The sequence below is a fragment of the Bos javanicus genome, chromosome 5, assembly GCF_032452875.1.
Source record: "Bos javanicus breed banteng chromosome 5, ARS-OSU_banteng_1.0, whole genome shotgun sequence".
Classification (NCBI taxonomy): Eukaryota; Metazoa; Chordata; class Mammalia; order Artiodactyla; family Bovidae; genus Bos; species Bos javanicus.
The window spans coordinates 31,028,908-31,052,496 of record NC_083872.1 but is presented as its reverse complement, the minus strand read 5'-3'; the positions used below and the strand labels follow the sequence as shown (position 1 = coordinate 31,052,496).

Below are 23,589 nucleotides of genomic sequence, written 5' to 3'. Positions count from 1 at the left end.
GAAACACTGGCATCAGGGAGAGAATGTATGTGTCCTGCACATTTGAAGCCATGGCCCATTCCCCACTAGAGGGTAACCCCTCCCATCCTAACCAGGGTGTTCTAGGTTCTCTCGTTTTCACCCCCCTGCCTGCCAACAGGCAGATGCCACACCTCTCCCCAGTCCTCCAGGCTTGCTGTGCTGAGTTCCAATGATACTGGCCTTTTCTCTTTTTTGGCACTGAACTGTTTTATTTCAACCTTCAAACAATATGAAGAGGTAACAACCTCTGACGCCGAATCATGCAAAGTAACAATAAAGGGACCAAAAAATATCAACAACAAAAAGACAATCATTTATAGGTGTTTCACAGCAGTGCTTTGGCAGTACTGGCAAGTATTTCTGTCCAATGGTCTTCAACAAGAGGGGTCAGAATGAATCCCTTGACCTCAGCAGAAGAACCCCCACATTTCCCCCCGGGATAGTTTACACATTCTGAGTCACCACCACACACCACACCCCTACACTTGCCAGACTTTTGTAGTTCACATATTAGAACAAGTAACTATGCATTGTGTGTAATCACAACAAAACATAAAAATAAAAGTGCGGTAGAAAAGTAAAAGAACTCCCATGTTTCCAGTAAGGCATCAGGGAACTGCTGCTGGCTGGGCCCTTCATTTCACCAGTTTCAAAAGAAGTTTGACTTACATATCTCAGCAAACCCAATATTCAGAAGCTTAACCATCAGGCTCAAGTTGAAAGTTTAAAAAACAGTCTTCCTTGTGTGTGTGTGTGTGTGTGTGTGTGTAAATGTTTCATAGAAAACATGAAATCGAATTCTACTTTATTTTAAAAACTGAGTATTTTTAATAGTAAAAAAAAAAATATATATATATATATATAAAGGGTTTTACTAGGTGGTAAAGAACCCACTTGCCAATGCAGCAGACATTAGAGACACCAGTTTGATCCCTGGGTCGGGAAGATCCCCTGGAGAAGAAAATAGCAATCCACTCCAGTATTCTTGCCTGGAGAATCCCATGGACAGAGGAGCCTTGTGGGCTACAGTCCATGGGGATTGCAAAGAGTCCAATGGGACTGAAGAGCCTTAGCACATATACATTTATATCTCTCTTTTTAAAAAAACATGTAATAACAGTGCTTCAGAAGACTGAACTTAACCCTCAACCCCTCACCCTCTCAAGTTGTCCAGCAGGCACAGACACATTAAGGCAAAGGTTCAGAGAGATGTGGCCGCCTCCGAGGTGGGCTGGGAACACGAGAGAAACACACTACACTCCTGCAAGGCCAGTTCAGAACAGCTTCTCCCTCCTGTTCACCAAGCTGTTCTACATCCCAAAGTAGGGTCTCTCAATATGTTGATGAACAGGCCCATGTCCAGCATGCCTGGGATCATTTTGATAGCTGTGTTCACTTTACTCCATTTGTGGACCTGGTCAAACTTCCAGTCCAGGATAAAGTTCCCATTATCCCTCACCACACAACCTGCCTTGTTGACAGCCAGTGGAAGTTAAATCGCACCCCCAAACTTCTGGGTCCCGGTTCAGCTCACTGTGACATAGGCCATCGGATGACCTCGATGGGAATCCCCTTGTGCCACTGATTCCCGAGGTTCTTTGAATCTTTCCTAAAATCAGAGATCACAATGAAACGGATGGCTTTGCCGGCCACAATTTTCTGGGTGAGGTGGCCTCCACCGCCCTTGTGAGGTTGAGGTCTGCATCTACTTCATCAGCACCATCGATGGTGTGGCGGATCTCTGGTTCACTGAGAGGTAAGTCATACTGTAGGATAAGCTGATGGGCCTGGAAGGAAGTGGGAATACAAACGTGGTTCCGATTCCCTCGTTTCACTCTTTTAGCTATTCGTTGCACTGCGTGGACAATTGTAGAGTCACTACCAGTTCCCAGCACTTGGTTATTCCTCACCTCCTTCTCTGCCGCGGCGCAGCCTGCCAGCTTCTTGGCCTCCTCCGCCTTTGACATCGTGGAAGGGCCCAGGCAGAGGTTGTTAACCTCCTTGCCCCGGGTACTTGTGCTGCCAGGGCCGAGCTGCACGCCTCTTCACGACTGCCCCAATGATTCTCATTTGAGTCTTCTTTCTTTTCTATGAAATGAAGACCATACCTCACCATTCATACAGCTTGAGTGAAAAAAAGAATTTTCTGACGTTGCCAAAAACCTTGGCTTTTTCTGTCCACTGAAGCTGGAAAGAAAAAATATGGAGGGAATTTGGAGGAAATAGAAAGGTGGCTTTAAATCTCGGCCAGCCTGGAGGGGAGAACATGCCTCAAGAACTGTGGCCCCTTCCCGCCCCCGCCAAAGAATCTGGGGGATCATATAGATGAGGGCTCACAGTCAGGGGTCAGTGATGTGGAACAAATGTGTAAGGATCTTGTATTTTTTTTTCCTCTTGCATTGTTTCAAAAACAGTAACAGACTGGAGTCAGGCTGTTGTTGTCTAGTCACTAAGTCTGATGCGACTCTTAGCAACCCAAAGGACTGTAGCCCACCAGGCTCCTCTGTCCATGGAATTATCCAGGCAGGAATATTGGAGTGGGTTGCCATTTCCTTCTCCACGGTGTAAGGTAGCCCAGCAGTTGGGTCCATTGTCTTTCATGAATTGTACTGTGGCCTCCTTTCTGTAGTATAAGAAAAAAAGAGAGAGAGAGAACTACAAGGGGTGCTCTGCAAAGACTGCTGTAAAGGTGAGCACCAAACACAGGATGTGATTAGCATTGAGTTAGAATGTAACTAACAGAAGCTACAGGTGCACAATGTAGCTCACGCAGAGTTTAAAGGAGATACATATGTAGCTTACATATCAAGTTAGCCTTGATTGCCGACTACAGATCCGGAAGTTAAAGTGAAAAAAAAAAAAGAGCTCAGAAAAGGGCAAGAGAAAAAGGAAAACTTTTTTCTTTTTCACTGTAACCTTTCATTTTTGTTATTGTTAGTTCAATTTTCTCCAGACCTCTCCGCTCGTTTGGAGGCAGTTCCTCGACCCAGGCAGACTTTTCCCACAAAGTGTCTGGACAGGGTCCCCAAAGCTTGACGGCCTAACTGATCAGAGCTGAGTCAGTGGCTGGGGCCAGCCTCCAACACTGTCAGCTTGCAGGACGCAAGCCCTTCCACAATGCCGAGACTGGACCTTCCCGCACCAGTCCCGAGACCTCGCGAGAGTTCGCCAGCGCCCGTTGTTGCCCAGACTCAGAGCCGACGCCTTCCTGGACCTCAGAACGGTCTCCTCTTTCCTCTTCCACCCCGCGCTCCACTCTCGGATTGGCTGATTGAGTCGGGTCATTTTTTTTCCTGGCCAGAAAGCGGCTCGGCAACTAGTCCTTCTTTTGGCCCCGCCTCCGAGGCCTGTAGATTGGATAGCTGAATCTTGCGTCACGCGCTCCGCGGGAGCACAGACGAGCCAATCAGGAGCTTGGCGTATTTTACAAACTGGGGAAGTACCTGGAGCAGAGGCCCAGAGAGTCGGGGGGAAAAGCAAAGAAAGTGGGGGAGACCCTGAGGGGTTCAGGGGGAGGTGCGGCACGGAGATCTTGGAGGGAATGAGGGCTGCCGGCGCTCGTAGGGAAGAGAGGCAGTTCGGGGTCCTGGGACGAAAGAGTAGGCTCGGAGTGTCAGGAGATGACCGAAAAGCGCCCTTGCAGGCGCCGGGTCTTCTGGGCGCGTGGATTTGGGCGGAGGTAGGAGTATCTGGAATGTCAGGACCAAAGCCTCGAACTGGCTGACCTTTGATCCCTGATCCTTTTTTCTCCTTTTTAGTTGTAGTCGTCATGACCACCCTCCAAGCCCCGAAGGATCCTCTCCTCCGGGGTGTATCTCCCACTCCTAGCAAGATTCCCGTTCGCTCTCAGAGACGCCCACCTCTCCCCACAGTCAAACCTAGCGCCCTGGACCAGGAGAACCAAGATCCAAAGGTAAGAGGAGCCTGGGGGAACGAAGACAGTAGCTACAAGGAAGCAGCAATGCACCTCAACGCTGAGCTAAGCTTTTTTTCTCCCCTCCCCTAGAGATTGGGGCAGAAGCTCAGTATTCAGCGCCCCCTCGCAGACTCAGCAGGCCCCAGGTTGAAAGCCACACGCCAGACAGAGCAATCTGAGAAATTGGTGGGGAGCACTCAGCTCCGGAACCCCTTGGAGGAGCTCAGGCCTAGCCATGGGGGTCAAAATGTGGGCCCTAGGCCACCTCCCCAGACAGGTATCTGTTGGAGGCTGTAGAACTGGGTGGGAGAATGGGTTGGTGCAGTGGGGTTTGGGGGCTTTGTAGTCCTGCCTCTCCTGCTTACTATAATTCCTAGTCTCTGCTCCTAGAAAGCTCTTTGCTCTTAGAGGCCCTTTCTTTTCTTCAACAATGTGTCATCACTTCTAAAGCCTTATCCGGCTCCTCTAGTCACTATCAATTGCTCTTTGTTCTAATGATTTGCTGAACTTTACTTGTTTGTTTATTCATTCATTTATCCATTCACTCATTCATTCTTTTATTAGATGTAACTTATGGGATCTAGACCTGGGCCAAGGCAGTGAAAGCACCGAGTTCTAACCAGTGTACCGCCCGGGAATTCCCTGCACTTCTCTTATAATATGTCCACACTTTGACTTGAATCTGTTACCCCTCTATAGTTTGATGTTACCTTCCTGAGGATGGGGGCTTTGTCGTATTCTTCTCTGGGTGGCAGTGTCTAGAATAGTGTCTTATGCAGATTAAAGTCCTATGAATGTTTGTTGAGCTGAGTTCAGCTATATGAGTCTCTTTGGCTCATGCACCTCAAGGTGACAATGCTAGGCTCCCCAGCCCCTCAGCCTCCCCTCCTTCCTATCCCTCCTCGCCTTTCCTTCTCTTTTTCCCTTGCAGAGGCTCCAGGGACCATAGAGTTTGTGGCTGACCCTGCAGCCCTGGCCACCATCCTGTCAGGTGAGGGGGTGAAGAGCTGTCGCCTGGGGCGCCAGCCCAGTCTGGCTCAGAGAGTACTGGTTCGAGGGACCCAGGGAGGCACCATCCGGAGGGGTCAGGTAATGAGCCGGGATAGGAGGAGATCAGGCTGGGGTAGGCTGAGGAGGGAATCCTGAGCCTGTACTGAGAGTCTCTTTTGGGGTCCTAGGATGCCCGGGCGTCTGCATATTTGGCCCCCAGAACCCCTACCCATCAACTGGACCCTGTCAGGGCTTCCTGCTTCTCAAGGCTGGAGGGACCAGGGCCTAGAGGTCGGACCTTGTGTCCCCAGAGGTTGGAGGCTCTGGTGAGTGTTCTTAAGGGGCTGATACTAAGTGTTCCTGGGAACTCCTTCTAAGGACACAGCTGGGCCTTGGGATGGAAGGTAGCTCCTGGTAAGCAGAAGGGTTGTATGGAGGCCGATGGGGTTGGTGGTGAAACCTGAAGGTTTGGAGCCTGCTTCTGACTCTCCTTTTTCTTTTGCTCCTGTGTGGCTCAGATTCCACCTTCAGGATCTTCCTCTCACCCCTCTGCTCTTCCCTGTTTCCAGGAACTAAGAAGAGAGACCAGTGGCAGCAGCAAGTAAGGAGGGGGTCATTTGGAAAAGAATGATTCAGTATCTGATACAGGGTCCCTCAGGGCTGGGCCCTCTGGTAGCTTTAGGACTTCCCACCAGCCTGGGGGCGGGGCGGAGGGGAAAATCTGTAAATTCCCAGGGTGAACCCTTGCAGTGAAGTTCAGGCCTTCATATGGCATCAGTTTCTTCAGGTTGTGAGGGGCGGAAGGGGAAAGAAATGAGAGGTGCCATCCCTTGTGTAGTGGCTAGAGCACAGACTGTGGGAACAAATGGGGTTTGGGTTTGATTCCTGACTCTCAGCACTTACAAGTTGTTCAAGCTTGCCTTACCTGCCAAGCTTCAGTTTCTTTAATCTGTCAAATGAGGACAATGTTTGTATCATCATTTGAAGTTGTTGTGAGAATTAGATGATGTTTGTAAAGCACTTTGCACAGTGCCCAGCTCATATCTGGTACTCAGTGACTGCTTGCCACTGTCCTTGTTGTCCTCAGGACTTCAGTGAGCCAGGCCTCAGGATCCCTTCCGGAGACGTCTGTGCAGCCTGGTGAGTGTGTCTGGCCATGGGGAGAGAACGTCAGCTGGGAGCCTGCTTGTAGGGAGCAAACCGAGAGAAAGCTCAGGAGGGCTGTGGCGGGAAGGCCAGATCAGGAGGAGACAGAGAGGAAGAGATCTTCTTCATAGGCCACAGGTTTGCCCGGTTACACTTGTGTCAGAGGAGGTGGTCCTCATTTGTATCCTCTCTCTGCCACTTCCTGCAAGATTTACCTTCAACTCACTGTCCTATGTCAGCCGCTTAGAGCCATCACCACACCCCTAGCCCACTCAGGGTATTCAGATTAATGAGTGACTACTGAATTCAAAGGGGTACTGGATGGGTCCCCAGGCTTGATGGTGCAGTGGTGGCTGTCAAACTGGCATACCCTTTCCGGAGGTTGCAAAACCATGTGCCAGACTTTGATGTGTGTTTCAGACACTACAGCAAATTTCCTGTCTCCTCCTAGCTTCCTCTCTCCCTGAAGGGGAACATGAAGTTGTCACTCAGTCAGATGAAGGAGGAGGTGGCCCCCTCGGCCTGGCCCAGCGGGTACCATTAAAAGAAACCCGAGATAAAACCCACACCAGGGTGAGATGGGACCCTCCTGGGATTGGGGAAGGGGCAGAGGATGTACACGAGGGAGTCCCCAGCAGCACTGAGGATTGTGGGTAGAGCCAAACAGTCCCTGCTTGGATCTCAGCATGTTCATTGGGTCCTTGTTTGTCCCAGATGGACCCAAGCCCTCTCCAGACTGGCACTGGCCCCTGGAGGTCTCCAGAGGTCACGGTCTGATACGTATTTAGGTCACTGTCAGGTCAGTGCTGAGAGTAGGACAGATCTGACAGCTCGTTCATTTCCTCCACACACAGGGGTTTATTGACCAGCTACTGTGTGCCAAGCACTGTTCTAGGTTCTGGATATACAATACGAAATAAGTTCACATTCTAGAAGGGGAGATAGAAAATAAATACTCATGTAAAATATATAGTATGTCAGATGGTTATAAGTTATCTGTTAAAAAAAAAGGTACTAAATTGTTAGTTGCTCCAGTCATGTCCAACTGTTTGCAATTCCATGGACTACAACCCACCAGGGTACTCTGTCCATTGGATTTTCCAGGCAAGAATACTGGAGTAGGTAGCCATGCCCTCCTCCAGGGGATCTTCCCAACCCAGGGATCGAACCTGGGTCTCCTGCATTGCAGGCAGATTTTTTACTGTCTCAGCTACGAGGGAAGCCCCCAAGGTACTATAAGGGAAGGAGAACTGGAGGGAGAGGGTGGTATTGCAGTTGCAGGGGTCAAGGGAGTATCACTGAGGTGTGGCTACGTGAAGAGCAGAAAGAGTTGAGGGAGTGAGCCCCGCAGATATCTGAGGGAAGAACGTTCCAGGACATGAGAACTTCAGATGTACACAGGGGGTCTACCTGGTGTGCTTAAGAATCAGCAAAAAAGCAAGGCTAAAGCAGAATAAGAAGGAGAGGAAGTAAGAAGTTAGAGCAATGACAGAATCGGGCTGGGTAAGGATTTATAAACAAGCATAAGACCTTGGCTATGACTTGGAGTGAGTGGAAAGCCAAGGAGAGGGGAATGACCAAGGGAGGGATATGATTTGATTAGCTCTTAAAGAATCACACTGGCTGCTGAAGTGAGAACAAGACAGAGCAGTGCCAAGTGGGAGGGATCACTCTTCCACCTGGTTCTTCTCCACAGGACAGCTGTGACTCCTGCCTGATGCCCTCCCCTGGCCAAGCAGTGCCACCTGCCATCACCCGGCCATCACCCTTTGGACGGGCTCAGCGTGTACCATCCCCTGGCCCCTCAGCTCCAGTTTGTATCTGTAGCTACTGGGGGCTGGGCAAGGGCAGAACAGTCTGGCTGGGATCCCTGCTGGGTCTCGATCTGTCCCTGCTCAGCCACCCCTGTCTCTCCCCAGATCTCATATTCAGTGTTGCGGCGTCTTGCCACCCGCCCCAGAACCCAGTTCACACCGCTCCCATCAGCCTCCAGAGTTCAGCAGGTAAGAGAGGGCAGGGGAGGTCACAGGCCTAGGCCAGGACTGGGGGAGGAAGAGGATGATGGATGGGTACAGGGAGTCATGGCATCTCACTTCTGACCCAGGCCCGAGGGTTGAGTGGCCTCTCCCCTCAACCTTGCCCTGAAGAGCCTGCCCTGCCCTGGGTAAGTATCTGAACTTCCCCATCCTGAGATACCTGATTCTGTCCTGTTGATCTCAGGCCCAGCGTTTTTGAGGCAGGTGGGCTCTTAAGAAAAAGCTGCCTAACCCTCCAACTCTCCCTGCTTCTCTGTTGCCCCTTCTAATCCAAGTCTGGGGACACTCAGTTAAGGACCTGATCCCTTCCTCATGAGGGTTGGACTCAAAGTAGTCTTCTTCTTACCCCAGCCTGGCTTCCTCATGTGACCCCTCTCCTCCCATGTGGCAGGAGCAGATTGCAGTCCGGTTATTTGACCAGGAGAGTGGTATAAGGTTGCAGGAGGGGCCTGGGAAGCCACCCGTGTCGACTTCTTATGGACCCCACCCCAGTCGAACCCCCAACCTCCAGGAGCTGAAGATGCAGGTGGGCTGGTGTGGGTAACAGCTTCAATGGCTGATGGACACTGACAGGGCTGGGACTGAGAAATAGGAGTGGGGGAGGGTGGGCATGGGAATAGGACAGAGTGGGTACAGACATACTGTTGACATCACGCTCTCTCCTGCCTACAGCGCATCAGTATCCTGCAGCAGCTTTTGCGGCAGGAAGTGGAGGGGCTGGCAGAGGGCAAGTGTGCCCCCCTTAATGAAAGCTCCTCTCTGGATATGGTGGAACTTCAGCCCCTGCTGGCTGAGATTTCTAGAACTCTGAATGCCCCTGAAAAAATACCGGGGGCTTTTCACCTTTCTGGACTGTTACAGCACCCTGAGCTGCCAAAACCCTACTTTCCAGAGGAGTGTGGGAAGCCAGATCCCTGCCCTAGAGCGGAGCCTGAGATCGCCCCGCCCTGCCCTCCAGCTGAGCAAGGCCCCCCAGAGTCCTGCCATGGGAGGGGGCCTGAGAAACCAGAGCTCTCCACCCAGGAGCAGCCTGAGGCATCAGGGCCCAGCCCTCCAGCAGAACCTGGACCCCTTCAGGCCTGCCCCCAGGGGCAGATAGGACTCCCAGAGCCCTCCACTAGGGTAGATCCAGGGGTATCAGAAGCCTGCTCCCTGGAACTCAGAAATCCAGAGTCAAGTCCACGGCCCCGCACCAGTCAGTGGGCTCCAGCGACCACCAGCCTGACCTTCTCCTCCCAGCGCCCACTTTGTGCCAGCCCCCCTATCCGCTCACTCCAGTCTCTGAAGCCCTCACCGGGCCCGGCAGGTAAGGAGTTGCTTGGGTGGGGTTGTGAACAAAGGAGGTTATCATCTCTTGCTGGGAGCAGGGCCTGCCCTGCACCAGATGATCCCATGCTTTCTTTCCCCTGCCTGCCTTGCCCCAGCCTAGCTCTCCCATTGGGGTGGGCGGGTGGGTGGTATGGCACCTTCAGCCCTGTACTCCTAATTGGCTTGGCCCTGGTGGGGGGTGGGATAGGGCGGTATGTGGTGGGAGTCTTGGACTTCAGAGTCCACCCTGAACTCTCCATGGCCCCTGGCCCTCAGGTGCCAGCCATCCGGCCCCTCGGACCATGGCCCTGAGGCAGCGCCTCAAAGCATGTCTGACTGCCATCCACGGCTTCCATGAGGCCTGCCTGGACGATGAGTGTGCCTTCTACACCAGCCGAGCCCCTCCCTCAGGCCTCACCAGGGTCTGCACCAACCCCGTGGCCATGTTGCTGGAATGGCAGGACGCCCTGGTGAGCCTGCCGTCCACAGCCAGCTGTACCTGCACAGAGGCCTGTGGGAAGTGGGGGCAGGGGGCGGCCTCGGCTTCTTTACAGTGGGAAGAGCTGGGTACAGTTCAAGAATGGCTGGGCTGTGACAAAGTCTTTTTTCTCCTTAGTGTTTTATTCCAGTTGGTGATGCTGCCCCACAGGATTCTCCGTCATGAGGCATCTGCGTCCACTCACCCCTGTCCTGTCTTGCTCCTTCCTTTTAACCTTATTTATTTTCCACACCGTGGATTGGAACTGACACCCTTTTGTCCTTCAATAAAGTTTCTAAAGTGTCCAAGTGTCTTTTCCTGTGGTCCTGCCTAGGCCAGCTACTGCTGTGTTGTTCTTGTCCACATGGTGGCAGTGTTCTCCAACTTAGAGGTCAGCCCTGGGTTCTCCCCCCTCCCCCAGACTCCCTCACCTAGGAACTGACCAGGTCACCCCACCTCTGTCCACCCTACCCTCCCAGCAGGCTCTATGAGTGAATCTGTTGGGGGTGGAGGTGAATGTAGGACTTTGGGGACCTGCTTTTCTCCTTCCTCCTTGAAATCTTGGCCACTCCCAGGAGCCATCAGCAACTCACTCATCACATAGAGCTCCCTAGAACTCTTCCCCCCTGCATCATCAGCAAAAAGCAGAAGCACCAGACCCATATCTCTGAGATCATCCCTTGTTAGTGTCACTCTGGTTGGTGTCCCCTCTAGTAGAAGGCCTCAAAGCTCTCCTGAAGCTGACACCCTTGCCATATCAGAGTAGAAACCCTGGGCCACTCCCCTCTGCTCCCAGAGGCAGACCTTGCCAGGGATAATTAAACCTTGGCCTCTGACAGAGTGTAATAGGGTAGGGGTCCTTGAGAGGAGTGAGGAAGGGTTCAGCCACTTTCCCCTATTCTGCACCAAGTTAAGAGGCACCCACATTCTCCAACTTTACTTTATTGGAAGAGGCAGCAGCAGCTGTAGCCCCAGGGCCTAACCCAGATGGGGGTAATATGGAGACTGTACAGGATGAGTTTTAAGTGCTAAGAAAGAACCAACTGGTTCCCCCAGTTCACAGGAAGACTGCCAAAGCTAGAGCCTGAAGCCTGAAAATGGAGATGAGGGAAGAAGAGATGGCAGAGAAGTCATGACAGGACCAGCGCCCACCCCGTCTCCTCTCCCCCCACCCAGATGCGTTCTCCCTTCCCCAAAGCCAGCGTTTCCCTTCTGTTTTCTGCTTTCCATGCCTCTGTGCTACAGCCAGTGAAACTTCCCTAGCTCCCGGCTGAAGAGAGGGCCATGACCTGTGACCCGCGCCGCTCTGCTGCCCCGGCTTTCACAGGCATGTGCACGGATGCTGGTGGTCCCTTCCCGAGTTGCTCTGCTCCTCCCACCGGCTTGCTCAGCTCCCCAGCCGCGTAGTTACACCCCGGAGCACTAAGAGTCCGCCCATTAAGGCCACCTCCCGTATCCGAGGGTCGGTCCACCGCCAGGCTCTCAAAGGATGGGGCGGCGCCTTGGGTGGAGCAAGCTGAAGGTGGTAGGGAGGGGAGCAGAGGCGAAGGGCGAGCGAGGGCGCCCGGGAACGGAGCCCGGCTCAGTCTGGGTAGATGATGAAGCCAGAGAAGGTGCTGTACTTGTTGGTGTTACCGCCGTGCACCTTCCCGCCGTCCAGCTTGATGAAGACTTCGTCGCCCACATCCAGGTGCAGGATCACGCTGTTGCTGGCGTAGTCGTAGTTCTGGTCGGCATCCTGGGCGATGGCGCTGGCCCGGACCTAGTAGGGAGAACAGGACAACCCACTCACGCTTTCTACGGAGCTAGGGTGAGGAGGGTTCAGTCAGGGAGGTGGAACTGGACCTGTGAAAGCGATACGTTGGTAACAGACTGCAGGGGTCCGGAAAGACAAGGTGCTTCGCAGGCACCGCCATTCATTCGCTCACTGCCGGGAAGTGGGCAAGTTTCACGCTTTCTGTGGTCCTCCATTTGAGCTATAAGGTGGGAGGTAATAATAGAACCTACCTCATCAGGTTGTTTGGATTAAATGAGTTACTACATATGAAGTGTGTTAAAACACTGCTTGGCACAAAGGAAACGCTATATAGATTTTCTATTAGTATTATCATTTAAAAAATAAGAGTTCGATTGTAGAATAATTTCTAAGATTCTGAACCCGCTTTGACCTCCTAAACTCGTGTTCCCATCCCCCGGTGACAGGGCACAGGCATGCCTGTACGTGTGCAAGCAAGGGTGCGGGCTGTGGGAAGGTGCCAGTCTATATATTTGCCCCTCCTAGCCCCCGAGGGTGCCCCGACGTGGGGGTCGCTTTCCGCCCCAACAGGTAGCCCCTCCCCTTTCTGGTCTTGATGCTGCAGGTCGCCTCGAGCCGCCAGCCCCCTCCCAGCCCCCCTCTTCCTGTCCCGCGGGGGCTGGTTATTAACTCATTAATTATTCATCATTATTCTAATCACTATTTACCGTCCCCAGGGCCGCAGCGCCCGCACCACAGAATACAGAGTGGGAGCCGCGGGGCCCTCCCCCCTCGGGAACTGACACACTCTAGATACACACACCCACCCCCACGGCCCCTCACAGACACCCCACATAGACCAGGCACACCTACTCAGTGCCACAGGCAGGTAGACATCGCTCCACTCTCACACCTCCGAACCCCGCACCTACACACTTCATCATGCACATACACTCTACAGTCTAATACACACACACTCTCACTCCCTTTCCCTGGGTTCCTGGGGTGGCTCTGCTGGGAGGAGACCCCAGAATAGTGCCTGCAGGTCTTGGAGGCGAAAGGTGCTGCAGCTGTAGCAAGACCTGGGGTTTGGACAGCTGAGAGAAGCTGGCCAGATGCGCCTGGTCAAATGACCCCATGGGACAGCAGGGTGAGGAGGTCACAGCTCAGCCCTAACCTTACACCCCTGGCTTCCAGCAGCCCAGGCACAGTTCCCCACCCCTACCCCAAGGCCTCTCTCCCTCCCTGCTGCGTGTCTGGGGGCGGAGGCCAGACCCTGAGCTGAGTCTTTGGGGCTTTTCTCCCAAGCTAAGGCAGCAGTGACTCCGACTCTGACCACAGGACCCTGCTGGGGTCCGCGGCTTCTGTCCTTTGCCTCCTTCCTTCTCCCAAATTCATTCCTGCAGGCCACCTGGCTGGCCCTTGAGCTGCCACATCTTCTACCTCTGCCTACTGACTCCGTATTAGCTGAGGGTAAAGGCCACTCTAAAACCAGGGACCCCAGGCCTTGGCACTAGCAATAGAGTTGCCTGGGAAATGAGCAAGTGTTTTCTTTCTTTTTTACTTTATCCTAAAAAATCCAAGCTGAATGCCCCCACACGGGAGCAGCTACCAACTGCCCACCACCTGAAACTCAGATTCCATGCTAATTTGAAAGAGCCAGACTCTGGGAACTAGCCCATGGAGCGACTGTGTAACCTGAAGGCCCGCAGAGCTGCAAGAGACAGAATGAGAAAAGAGGCTAGTTGGCAGGGTGAGATACCAGAGAGGTTTGGTGTAAGTTGCCTACAGATGGACTGTGAGGTAGCATCTGCTTATACAATAAGATTTGCCTTTTAATTCTGACACCATTCCTAACGTCCCTGTGAGACCCTGGGCAGGTCATTTCCTTTCTCTGGCCCCCAATTCCTTTTCGGCTAAGTGAAGCGATTTCTAAGTTCTTGGCAAGCTGTCCTTCTTGGATTTAGTGACGCTGTTTGGGGAAGAGATTCGGGTTGTGTACTGAAAGCAGGGGGATTTAGAAAGCTTCCCTGTCTTGGGCTGGGTGGGAGAGGGGCATCTCACCTGTCCATTCTTCATCAAGTCGGCCCACATGCTGGTGCCATCACCGCCGCGCATCAGCACATGGTAAGCGAAGAAGTAGACACCCGGCATGGGGCAAGTGAACTTGCCACTGGCCGCCTCATAGGCGTTGCCTACGTTGGTCACCACGTCGTCGAAGCGCAGCACCTCGTAACCCTCATGTGGCCGCCGCAGGCCAGCATAGAAGGCAATTCGAGGCACGTAGCCGGCAGGGGGCGCCACTCCGCCGGGGCCTGGGCCGGGAGGGCCCGGAGGACCCGGCCTGCCCGGCTCTCCTGGAGGCCCTCTAGGACCTGGTGGTCCCGGGGGCCCTCGCAGACCTGCCTTCCCGCGCCGGCCCGCCTCTCCCTTGGCGCCGGGAGGAAAGGGGGGCACGGAGGCGGGTGCACCGTCGGGTCCTGGGCCTCGCGGCCCGTGCGGGTCGCACACCATGCGGCAGCGACCCAGCATTTCGTAGTGCGCCGGCCCCTGGGAGCTGTGCACTAGCAGCGGAATGGCCACCAGCAGCAGCAGCACCATGGCCACCCCGACGGCCGCGCCCGCCACCCGCTTGCGGCGGCTCAGCCGCGACGCGGCCAGGGCTAGCAGGTCCTCCTCACTCTTGGGCGCAATGGTGCCGGAGGCCTGGGGCTTCCTGCGGGCCCCGGAGGCGGTGGCCGGGCTCGGGCTTGGGTCGGGACCCCCCCGACGGCTGCGCCCGGCACCCCCACCCCTTCGGGCTTCCGCCTCAGCGGTGCCGTTCCCCAAACCTTCCGTCAAGGCGGAGGTTCCCCCGTGGACCAGAGGCAGCTCCAGACGGTTCAGAGTCCGTGGTCCTCTATTACCCTCTCGTTCAATCTAACGTTCCAGGGCGCCTGAAATCGGCGGCTTCTCGGACGGCTGGTTTCTTAACGGATCTAGGATGCCTGCTCTCCGGACAGCTGCTTTCTCGAGGATGGCGGCGCCTAGGTCCCCGGCTACCCAGACGGATCGTTCCAGCTGGAGCTGGGACTGCACTCCGCGCTCTGGACGTCCCGGGCTCTGCGCTGCGGGTGATGCCCACCGGACGCGACCTCCTCTGCAGGTTTGCGCTCTGGCTCTCGGCGAGCCCTGACCCACCTTTCTACCCTAGCCGCGGCCCCAGCCCCCTGCTGGAGCCCTGGCCCCACGTCTCCCTCCTGCTAGCGCTCTCCCTCTCTGCGTCCCTAACCTTCCTCCCCTCCCTCCCTGGGCGGCAGTGCGGGTGGTGTGAGCCGGCGCGCGGCGGGAGCCGCTATAAGCGGCCGGGGGAGGGGGGTTGCCGAGCGACCCCTGGCGCCCAGAGAGGGAAGCGTGGAGGCGGGGCAGGCCTCGGCCCCAGTCCCGCGTCCCCCCAGCCTCTCGGTTCCTGACCCGCTCTAAGCCAGTTCTGCAGGGATTCACCGCCCCCACCCTATCCTTACTTTCACCCTCTACCCTGAGTTTGGTATTCCCGGAGCTTGAAGGAGGCCACAAATAGCGATGGGATAAAAAGCGGTCGAGATACACATAAGAAGATAGAGGTAGATTCCTGAGCAAAAATGAGCCCTCCCCGGCTCCCCCCACCCCCACCAAAAAAAAAAAAAAAAAAAAGCCCGCAACCAAACAAAAAGGACTAGGAAAGAATCTAAATTTGCCACTCAGTGCCCATGACCAAATAATATATGGTCAAGGGTTCAACGGGTACGTGTTGGCCCGAACTGGAAAAGGCAAATCTGCAGGCACCTCTACTACCCTCGACCCCCAGTGTTGAGGGGCGCAGAGCAAACGAGCGAGCGAGGGAACAGAGTGAGAAAACAGACCAGCCCGGGAAAGCAAGCAGGAAACCTACAGGGAAGCAGAGAAGGAGCTACAGAGAAATCAAAGGGACGGAAAGCCAAATAGAGACGCAGAGACAGAGACAAAGCTTGGAAAAGAGACTCACTGACAGCCCCAGAGCGGGAGAGGGAGAGACAGAGACGGAGAGAGAGAGACGGGAGCCAAGACAGGTTGACAGATCGAGAGAGAAATGTAAATGGCGCGCTGCAGAGAGACACCCAGGTCCGTGTTCGGACTCCAATGTGACATATCAACTGTGGGGAAGACGCGGAGGCGGGGCGCTTCTTGGAGCAGTGTGGTAGGCTCTGGGCCTGTGCATTGTGACAGTATGCTGGCAAGTGTGGACGTGTCCATGGGACCCTAGCCTTGTGTGTCCCTGGGTGAGTGGGATTGTGGATCGTGTGTTGTCTTTGTGTGTATATATGTGAGGGCTGTTGGAAGGGAGGTTTTATATTTGTCTGTTTCCTAGTCCCTAAATGTGGTACCCCACAAATGTCATCTCTCCTGTCTCAGGACTGAAGTGTTGAGTTTACTGGGGAGAAAGAGTCAGAAGGCCCTGCAGGCCCAGCCCAGCCCCACCACTGCCCTTGTCCTAGACCTTGGCCAGCACCAGGATCTCTGCCCCTTCCCCCTCCCTCAAAGGGCTGTGGTCAGATGGAAACTCAGAGAAGTTGGACCTCACATAACAAATGCTTGGCGGAGGGATTTGAAATTGGTTATGCAAAGTAATAGAGCAAATAATGCAGATTCAGTGCTAGGCATCCTCCTGTGAGAGGTGAGTGGTCATTCCGGTGGCCAAGAGGAAACATCCTTCCTCAGGATCTGGCCCCTCGAGGGGAAATTTCCTACTCACAGGGTCTCCGGGGGCCAGAAGCTTGAAGAAGGAGTCCCAGGACTGGCAAACTGGGATATTTGGAGGCCCTGGAGGTAGACAACTGCAAAGGATCTCTTAGAGACTAGGATAAGCCACTACTGTAATGTAAAAGTACAATACATAAAATGAGAGTCCAGGATACATCAGGGCATGATTATTGGGTGGAAAGTGATTCCTTCATCTCTTGTTTCCTGTTCCCCTTCTCTGCACCTTCCAGCCCATTATGGTGCAGGAAGAAAGAGGTTGCTGAGGCTTGGCCTGTTGGAGGGAGGCCCCCTACGTGCTTGAAAGGGTTGGGAGAGAAAGGATTGGCAGTCAGTGGGGGAGGGGCCTCCTCCAACCATAAATACAAATTTTATTCAAGGTCTTTGTCGCCATTTGTCTTCCTCGGGGGGCTAAGGGCCATGTCGCCCCGTGCATGTCTAATTCCAAATCTGCTCCCCCAGGCTGGATGATGGATGGATCAGAGAGGAGAGAGCAGGCCAGGGCTCACACTGGCCTCCCTGGCCGATCCTCAAGCCCCATCGACCCCAGGTCCTTCCACCTCTCCCTCCTCCTCCCCCTTCTCCCACCACCCACTCACTAAAGGCCCTCTCTGCTCAGCCCTGCTCCGCACCCCTCTCTCCGACTTACCAAGGCCCTCTTTTTGAGCTCCTCCACCTCAGCCCTTTTCAGGTCCTAGCCCTCTTCTCTCTGGAGCTTGCCTTCTCCTCCTGTCCCCAGCCCAGACTGTGAGCTTCGGTGACCAGCAGGGCTGCAAGGCGGCAGCGGGTGTGTGTGGTGGGGGAAGCAGGCTTGGCTCACAGGAGCCGAGGGGCAGCTCCATGAATTTATTCATGTTCTGTTGCTCTTTCCCCACACTCTGGAATGAAGCTGCCAGCTCACCAGGTCCTTATTGCTTCCCCTGCAGCTGTCACATTCGGCTGAGGAGGGACCTGGGTAGGGTCAAGACCAGCTAGTGCTCCTGGGGCCAGAAGCCAAGTGTCTGGGCTCAAGAGGAACTGCTGGGGCCCAGGCTGGGTCTGGAACAATTTATTCAGAGCTCCTTGGGCAAACTGAACTGGGAGACCCAGGGAGGTGATGTGGTTGGGAATGGGAAATAGGTAGAGAGATGTGCTTCAGGGCACAGAATGGGCAGTGAAGGAGGGGAGAGGGGAGGAAGGCTTTGAGTCCCCTAGGTGCCCCTTATTGAAAAGCACAGCCAAATCTGAATTCTGCCTTACCCTCTGTCCTTGACTCTGCACTAACCCTGACCCTAATCCCAAAGTATCCACTTGACACTTCTCCAATCGTAAAATAAACCCTAACTCCATAACCTGATACAAAATGGAACTCATCCTCACCTGTTCTGTCCTGGAACCCAGGGGTCTCCCAAGAATTTTCCCCAGGGCTTACAACCAGGTGTGTGTCAGAGTTCTGAGGACTAGACTTTAGATTAGCATGTGATTAGCATATGATTTGCATGTGCTATATCCCTTCTACTCTGAGGAAGTTTTCTTGTTAAAATTTTATGAAGTCTAGCTGAAAGGTCCTGGCTCCTTGAAGTTTTTCTCTTTTTATTCCTTCTCCCACACTCCTTGTCACAGACCCCTTCAAGGGAAGAAAGAGAGTGAGGAAATGAGCAATAGAAAACTCGTGCTAGGAAAGATCCTGGCAGTGTGATTGGTTCCTGTCACTTGAAGGATAACCTCCACAAGCCTGTTTCCTCACCTTTAAGAGCAGAGGAACCAGCTGGTTGATGTTACATTAAGATAAAAGGAAATGCCTCTCTCCCCCATGCACCCTCTCCTTCCCCACCTTTCGGGGCCATTATACTGTGGTTCCTCTCCACTTTCCTCCATCCCACCCCACATACACACACTCTGGCTTTCAGTCCCTACATGCTAACATCACACAGTTCTGGAAGCAATCTGAGTTGCATGGTACCAGACTCCTGGTATGAAGAGAAAGGAAAATTGCCCACCTGAGAGGACAGGGAATAACACAGATAGGGAAATAGTATGATCGAGTGCTTACAGTATTTTAGAGCTGTTACAAGTAAGTTCTCTCATTGCATCCTCGATGCATCCCTGAGGGGTGGATATATTGTCTCCATTTTACAGATGAGGAAACTGAAGCCCAGAAAGGAGAAATTCTTGCCCTGTATCACCCTGTAAGTGGCAGCCCTAGAACTCGAGTTCTGATCTCCTGGCTTCCTTTTCACTGCCCTGAAAAGGAAAGATGACACCCAAGGCAGTGGAAGGGCAAAAAAAGCAAGACAGGATTGGGGAGAGAGATGTGAATGGGTTTCAGGGAAGACCTATGCGTTTGAGGCCAACGCGGCAGGGCTTTGGCTCAGCGTGTCCCCCATCCTCCACTCCCAGCGCTGACACCCAACTGGTGCTCAGTAGTTAGCTAACGGAGGTTGGCCCAAGTCAGCTGCGGAGATGAGCTAAGTCCGAAGGGAAGAGGGAAGAGAAAAAGGAGGGAGAAGGAAACAAAGACAACCGCAGAAAAATGTGCCCCCGAGGCGGAAGGCAGGAAAGCCGACCGGAGTTGCTGAGGACCGCTCTCCTCGCCGCACCGGTGGGAACACAGTTGCGGCCCAAGACTCTTCGCACACTTTGCCCTCCCGCGCGGAGGGTCGACAGGCCTCAGTGAAGGGCAGGAGGGCAGGTACGCCGCAGGACCTAGGCCCTCCATTCAGCCGCCGCGCAGCTCGGTGCAGCCTTAGGTTTAAAGGGTCCCCGCCAGAGCTCTTGGGGCTGAGAACAGGCTCATGGCTCCACAGGGAGGGGGTAGAGTTGGCTCCCCATCTATATGTCAGGCCAGATCACACTGACTTCCTTCCGCAGCCCTTGACCCCTTTCCAGGTGCGGCTCCTCGCCCTAGCCTCTCTCTCTACCCGCTTCTGCTCCAGTCTCCTCGCCTCTGTCCATCAGCTCCAGCCTCCAGTTAATGAAATCTGGCGAGCGGCCGCACAGACGGCGGTCGGAACCTTTATTTCTCCGCCGGGATAGTGGATCCCGCGGTGGGAGACCGACGGGTGAGCAGAGGATTGGTGGTGCGGTGAACCGAAGGCCAGTCTCCGACTGGTGAGAGCCCGAAGCGCCGGAGGCAGAGCCAAGCTGCAATCTTCGAAGGCTCGGCGAAACGAGGTCGGCCCCTAGGATGCCCTCTGCCCGGGGTCCTTAGTTCTTTCCTATTGTCCAACAAGCAGGAGACTTCGCAAACCCCATACCCATCGCGCCCTGACCCGTGTCAACCTGGGACTCCTGGTTCCGCACTCTAGGCGGATCTGGCTCCCTTGTGCGAAGCGCTTGGCGGCTCTGAGCCGGCGGCCGCGGCCCGGTGCTTCCTCCCACCTCCTTCCATCTCTTCCTTCTTTCTCCCCCTCCTTCCCGCGCTCCCTCCCCGGCGGCCGCGGCCTTTATTAGGGATTCCGCGGCTGTCGGTCCCGCCATCCATCCTGTCCGCCGGCAATTAGGCGGCCAGACAAAGAGCAGCTTCGGATGGATGAGGGTCCCGGCGGATCGGAAATGTGAAGGGTCAGCGCTGCCGCCCGCGGCGCACCCCGCTCCCCCTCCGCATAATCACCGGCCGCCCGTCACTCAGCCGGCCGCCAGGGGAGCTCCAGGGCCGGGGCTGGGGGAGGGCGGGGGTGGGACTGCAGCCTAGGCGCCTAGGGCAGGGCGAAGGCGGACCGACCTGCAACAGGGGCGCCTCCTGCGGGAGAATGGAGGACTGCAGGAGGCCCGAGGCACCTGGAGGAGACAGAAGGCAGGGCATGGTGCCCCGCGATTTCTGAAGGCGGAAGAGAGGACTGCTGCCTGGGGGCATCCTGTACGGAAGCTAGGACTTTGGCTCCGGGGGAGAGGAGAATGGGGGCCTACGCGCCCCCTGCTGGGAGGCTGGGGGACGAAGCCCTAGGGCCTTGGGTCTGCAAAAGTGGAACCGAGCCCAGGACGAATCCCCTTAGGGTCTGTAGCCTGGTGCGCCTCCTATTGGATTAAAGCGATACTGCGCTTCTGTTGCCGGATCTCTTAAGTGAAATCTAACCCAAGCACATCAAATCCAGAAAAGCTCCAAGGCTGGGCGAGCCCGAATGGAGCCAGAGGAAGTTCAAGGAGTCCGGGTTTTACTGCGGATTCTTTGGCGCTAGCTCCCAGCTGACAAATCAACATCTCAATCTGACAATTAGTAGTGGAGGTGGGGGGAGAGGGGCTCTCGCCGCCTGGGCCGCTTAGCCCTCCCGGCGGGCGGCAGAGAGGTGGGCGGTGCTGGCAGTGATGAACGACTCCGGGGGGGCCCCGGGCCCCGAGCGCGCATTCATTACTCGACTGACAGGCGGGCGGCAGGCCGGGCGGGCAGCGAGTGGACGTGCCAAGAAAGAGGCAGAGGCAGGAGCGAGAATAAGAGAGGTGTATAGCAGCCCACTGCCCGGTCAGCTCCCGGCTCTTCACCTCGACCCTGGTACTTGACTTCCTTGAGCTCAGCGTTTTTGTTGGAGCTGGCCGTGGTCGCAGAATTTGGGTAGCGGGGACAGAGGTTTAAGCCTTCTGCTTAGGTTAGGCGAATGAAGGTCTAAGATGTCAAGAAAGTGTGTAGACAGGCTTTAAGACTAGGCGCTCCCGCCTGACCTCGGAGGAATTGTGCGTGTCTGCGCACACAGGGGTGGTGTGTTGTGACAGGGATTGATGGGTGTGGGTCGCATGTGGGGGTCGGCGATTGTGTGTGTCAGTGTTAGGGATGCGTCGGCTTGATTTTGTCAGTGGAGGTGTAAGTGCTGCGTGTGTCTGAGCTGCCACCTTTCCCTGCGTGTCTGAGCGCTGCCCCCCCCCCCCCCCCGTCAGCTCGCTGTCTCCACTTCTGTAGGAAACAGCAGTGTGCACAGTGACAGCTGAGGTGTGCTGCTGGGGGTAGGGGGATAATGTTAACTGTGAGGATGCTGGTTCAACAACTGCTTCCTTCCACCATCTCTACCCCAAACATCATCCCTCTCCCCAGCTTCCTGAAAGTACTGGATGCTTTTTCCAAAGTCTGGGGACCCAGTTGCTAAGTTCTGGGGAAGGAAGTGGTGACTACCAGAGTTTTCTACCCTCCACATGCATGTATACATATAGGCAGTCTCCATCTCATATATAGTCGCTAATATAAGATGTGATCCACAACCCTTCTGGCTTCCCCAGGCTGCTGGTGGATAGAGAGGAGGAGGTGGATCTCAGGAAGGGAAAGGTCACACCATCAGACTTCTAAGAGAGCCCACATCTTTGGGGCCTAGGCTAGTCTTCCAGGATCCTTACCTTTTGGGTTTCAGGTCCAATTACTAGTTGACACCTTAGGAGAATGTGCTAATTATATTCTAATTCCTTTCCCTAATAACCCTCTTTTTTCACTTGACTTTGTCTTCACTCTCCTTCCCCCCTCTCAAACACACCAAAAGGTTGACCTTCCCATTCCTGAATCTTCCAGGTCTACAGGGCAGAGAGTTGACCTGATTCTGGGTCTCTGGTCCTCTGTTTTGGTCAATGTGTCTTTGAGCCACTTTCCCTTCTCTTGCTCTTCTTTAAACACAGGTTGTCCCTGGGAACCCTCTATATTTTTGTCTCTGCACCCCTCCTTGTGTCTCCAGGTTTAGGAATCTCTTCCAATTTTTTTCCCCCTACATTTAGGGGTCTCTCTTTGTTTTTCTGAGGCTTCACCTCTGGGCATACCCAACGCAACAGTGAGACACATGGGGATGGGAAAGGGAGTAGAACTTCCTTCCTGCCCCCATCCAGAGGCGCCTGCAACCTAAGGATGGGTAGGTAATGCAGGGCCCGGCTATGGCCGGGTCGCTTCTCATTCAGGGCACAGGCACCTGGTCGATGCCCGGCTGTCCGCCCCTCTCCCCACCCCCAAGCCGCCCTCCTCCAAGCTCCCGCCCCCTCCGCCCGCCCGGAAAAGGCAAATTTGACATTTTTAAATCCCGAGCCTTGGAGGGATCGATGCGGCCCAGGGGCCCCGCCCGGGGTCGATATTCCTGATTGGGAAGCGGCCGCTGAGCCGAGCGCGTGTAAATCACCCGGACTGGGGGAGAGGGGGCGGGAGCCGACAGCTTCCCAGACGCTGGGAGCCACCAGAGGTTCCGGCCCGACCCCACCCCAGGGCAATGGAATGAGGAGACAGATAGGCCTCAGACCCGGAGACAAGCCCTCTCTTGGACTCCCGCCTCCCCCGCCCATCTCTAACTCTGTGGGCCGGCTCCGGTCTCGCTTCAGCGGCCGCCACCCTCCGTTGCCCCTGGAGCCGCCGGGGAGGCCGGTGTCGGAGCCAGCCATGCGGCGGCTTCTCTCTGGCCGCTCCCGCGGGGCCTGGGCTTCGGCGGCGGCTGTCACGAAGCCGACAGGCCGGGCCGGCCGGGAAGGGGAGGGTGGCGGGGGAGAGGTGGGGTGACGGCTGGCGCGGATATGGCTCACAGTGGGCGCGCAACAGATGTTTGCGGGATTGAGGGACAGCAAGGCGGCGTGGGCACCGCGCGGCGCTGAGCCGGGGCTGAAGGCGCGGGTGGGGGTTGGGGGCAGCCCAGACCTCTTGGGGGTGAGAATCTGGCCTTCTAGCGGGGGTGAGCAGGCACCCCTGGCGCTCAGGGGAGGCTGAGTTGGATAGACCACCCTCAACCCCGCCACCGGTCCGTGAACCAGGGTAGCAGAGAACAAAAGAGAATGGGGTTGAGAAGGCAAGTTCGGACCCCCCTACAGCCGCCTCCGCAGCTCCTACCCTCCAAGTCTCTCATCTCGCGGTTGGAGAAACCGAGGCAGCGGAGGCTGAGAAGGGTTAGGATGGTTAAAAGTGATGTCAGCCACGAGGCTGGGGGAAGCAACCAGAATTCCCGCGTGGGTCTCTGGATTCACCTACCCGCCCCGGGTCCTCTTGTGGCTAAATACACCGCCACGTTCCCCGTATCCCCACCCCCCGCCACCGCAGCTCAGACCCTTCCCGCTTCAGCTTGTCAGATCACCCACCCTCCCCGGCGCCAATCCCCACCTCGCGCCAGTTTATAGAACAACAATTTGGGAAAAACAATCCAGGCCGAGTGACGGCCCCGTAATTGTGACAAAGTGAGTGCGGGCGGCTGGAGAGCGCGCTCGGGCGGGAGCGCGGCGGGGCGAGGCGGAGGTAGGGGCGCCCCCCACCCTCTCGTTCTCATTCAGGTCATCTCCCATCCCT

At 55.3% G+C, this 23,589-nt stretch overlaps 2 protein-coding genes and 1 pseudogene across 6 annotated transcripts; 1 reads left to right on the top strand and 2 right to left on the bottom strand.

The window, feature by feature from the left end:
• Nucleotides 1–894: 894 nt before the first annotated feature.
• LOC133248658 (ribose-5-phosphate isomerase-like) lies at nucleotides 895–2,137 on the bottom strand (annotated as a pseudogene).
• A 1,264-nt stretch (nucleotides 2,138–3,401) lies between these two features.
• TROAP (trophinin associated protein) lies at nucleotides 3,402–10,203 on the top strand. Of its 5 annotated transcripts, none has more exons than XM_061416228.1 (15): nucleotides 3,402–3,506; nucleotides 3,780–3,934; nucleotides 4,028–4,214; nucleotides 4,869–5,026; nucleotides 5,116–5,253; nucleotides 5,446–5,528; nucleotides 6,015–6,067; nucleotides 6,525–6,646; nucleotides 7,770–7,886; nucleotides 7,993–8,076; nucleotides 8,178–8,237; nucleotides 8,501–8,635; nucleotides 8,782–9,415; nucleotides 9,694–9,887; nucleotides 10,034–10,203. In XM_061416228.1, the coding sequence occupies exons 2-15, from the start codon at nucleotides 3,791–3,793 to the stop codon at nucleotides 10,079–10,081; spliced, it is 2,157 nt and encodes a 718-aa protein (XP_061272212.1). In that variant the 5' UTR covers nucleotides 3,402–3,506; nucleotides 3,780–3,790; the 3' UTR covers nucleotides 10,082–10,203. The 5 variants fall into 5 exon arrangements, with proteins under 5 accessions (XP_061272212.1, XP_061272209.1, XP_061272211.1 ...); XM_061416225.1 differs by having other exon boundaries at nucleotides 3,435–3,537; XM_061416227.1 differs by having other exon boundaries at nucleotides 3,438–3,700.
• Nucleotides 10,204–10,821: 618 nt separating this feature from the next.
• Nucleotides 10,822–15,968, bottom strand: C1QL4 (complement C1q like 4). The gene is made up of 2 exons (XM_061416231.1): nucleotides 13,695–15,968; nucleotides 10,822–11,657 (listed from the first exon to the last, which is right to left on the bottom strand). The coding sequence occupies exons 1-2, from the start codon at nucleotides 14,229–14,231 to the stop codon at nucleotides 11,478–11,480; spliced, it is 717 nt and encodes a 238-aa protein (XP_061272215.1). The 5' UTR covers nucleotides 14,232–15,968; the 3' UTR covers nucleotides 10,822–11,477.
• Nucleotides 15,969–23,589: the final 7,621 nt, after the last annotated feature.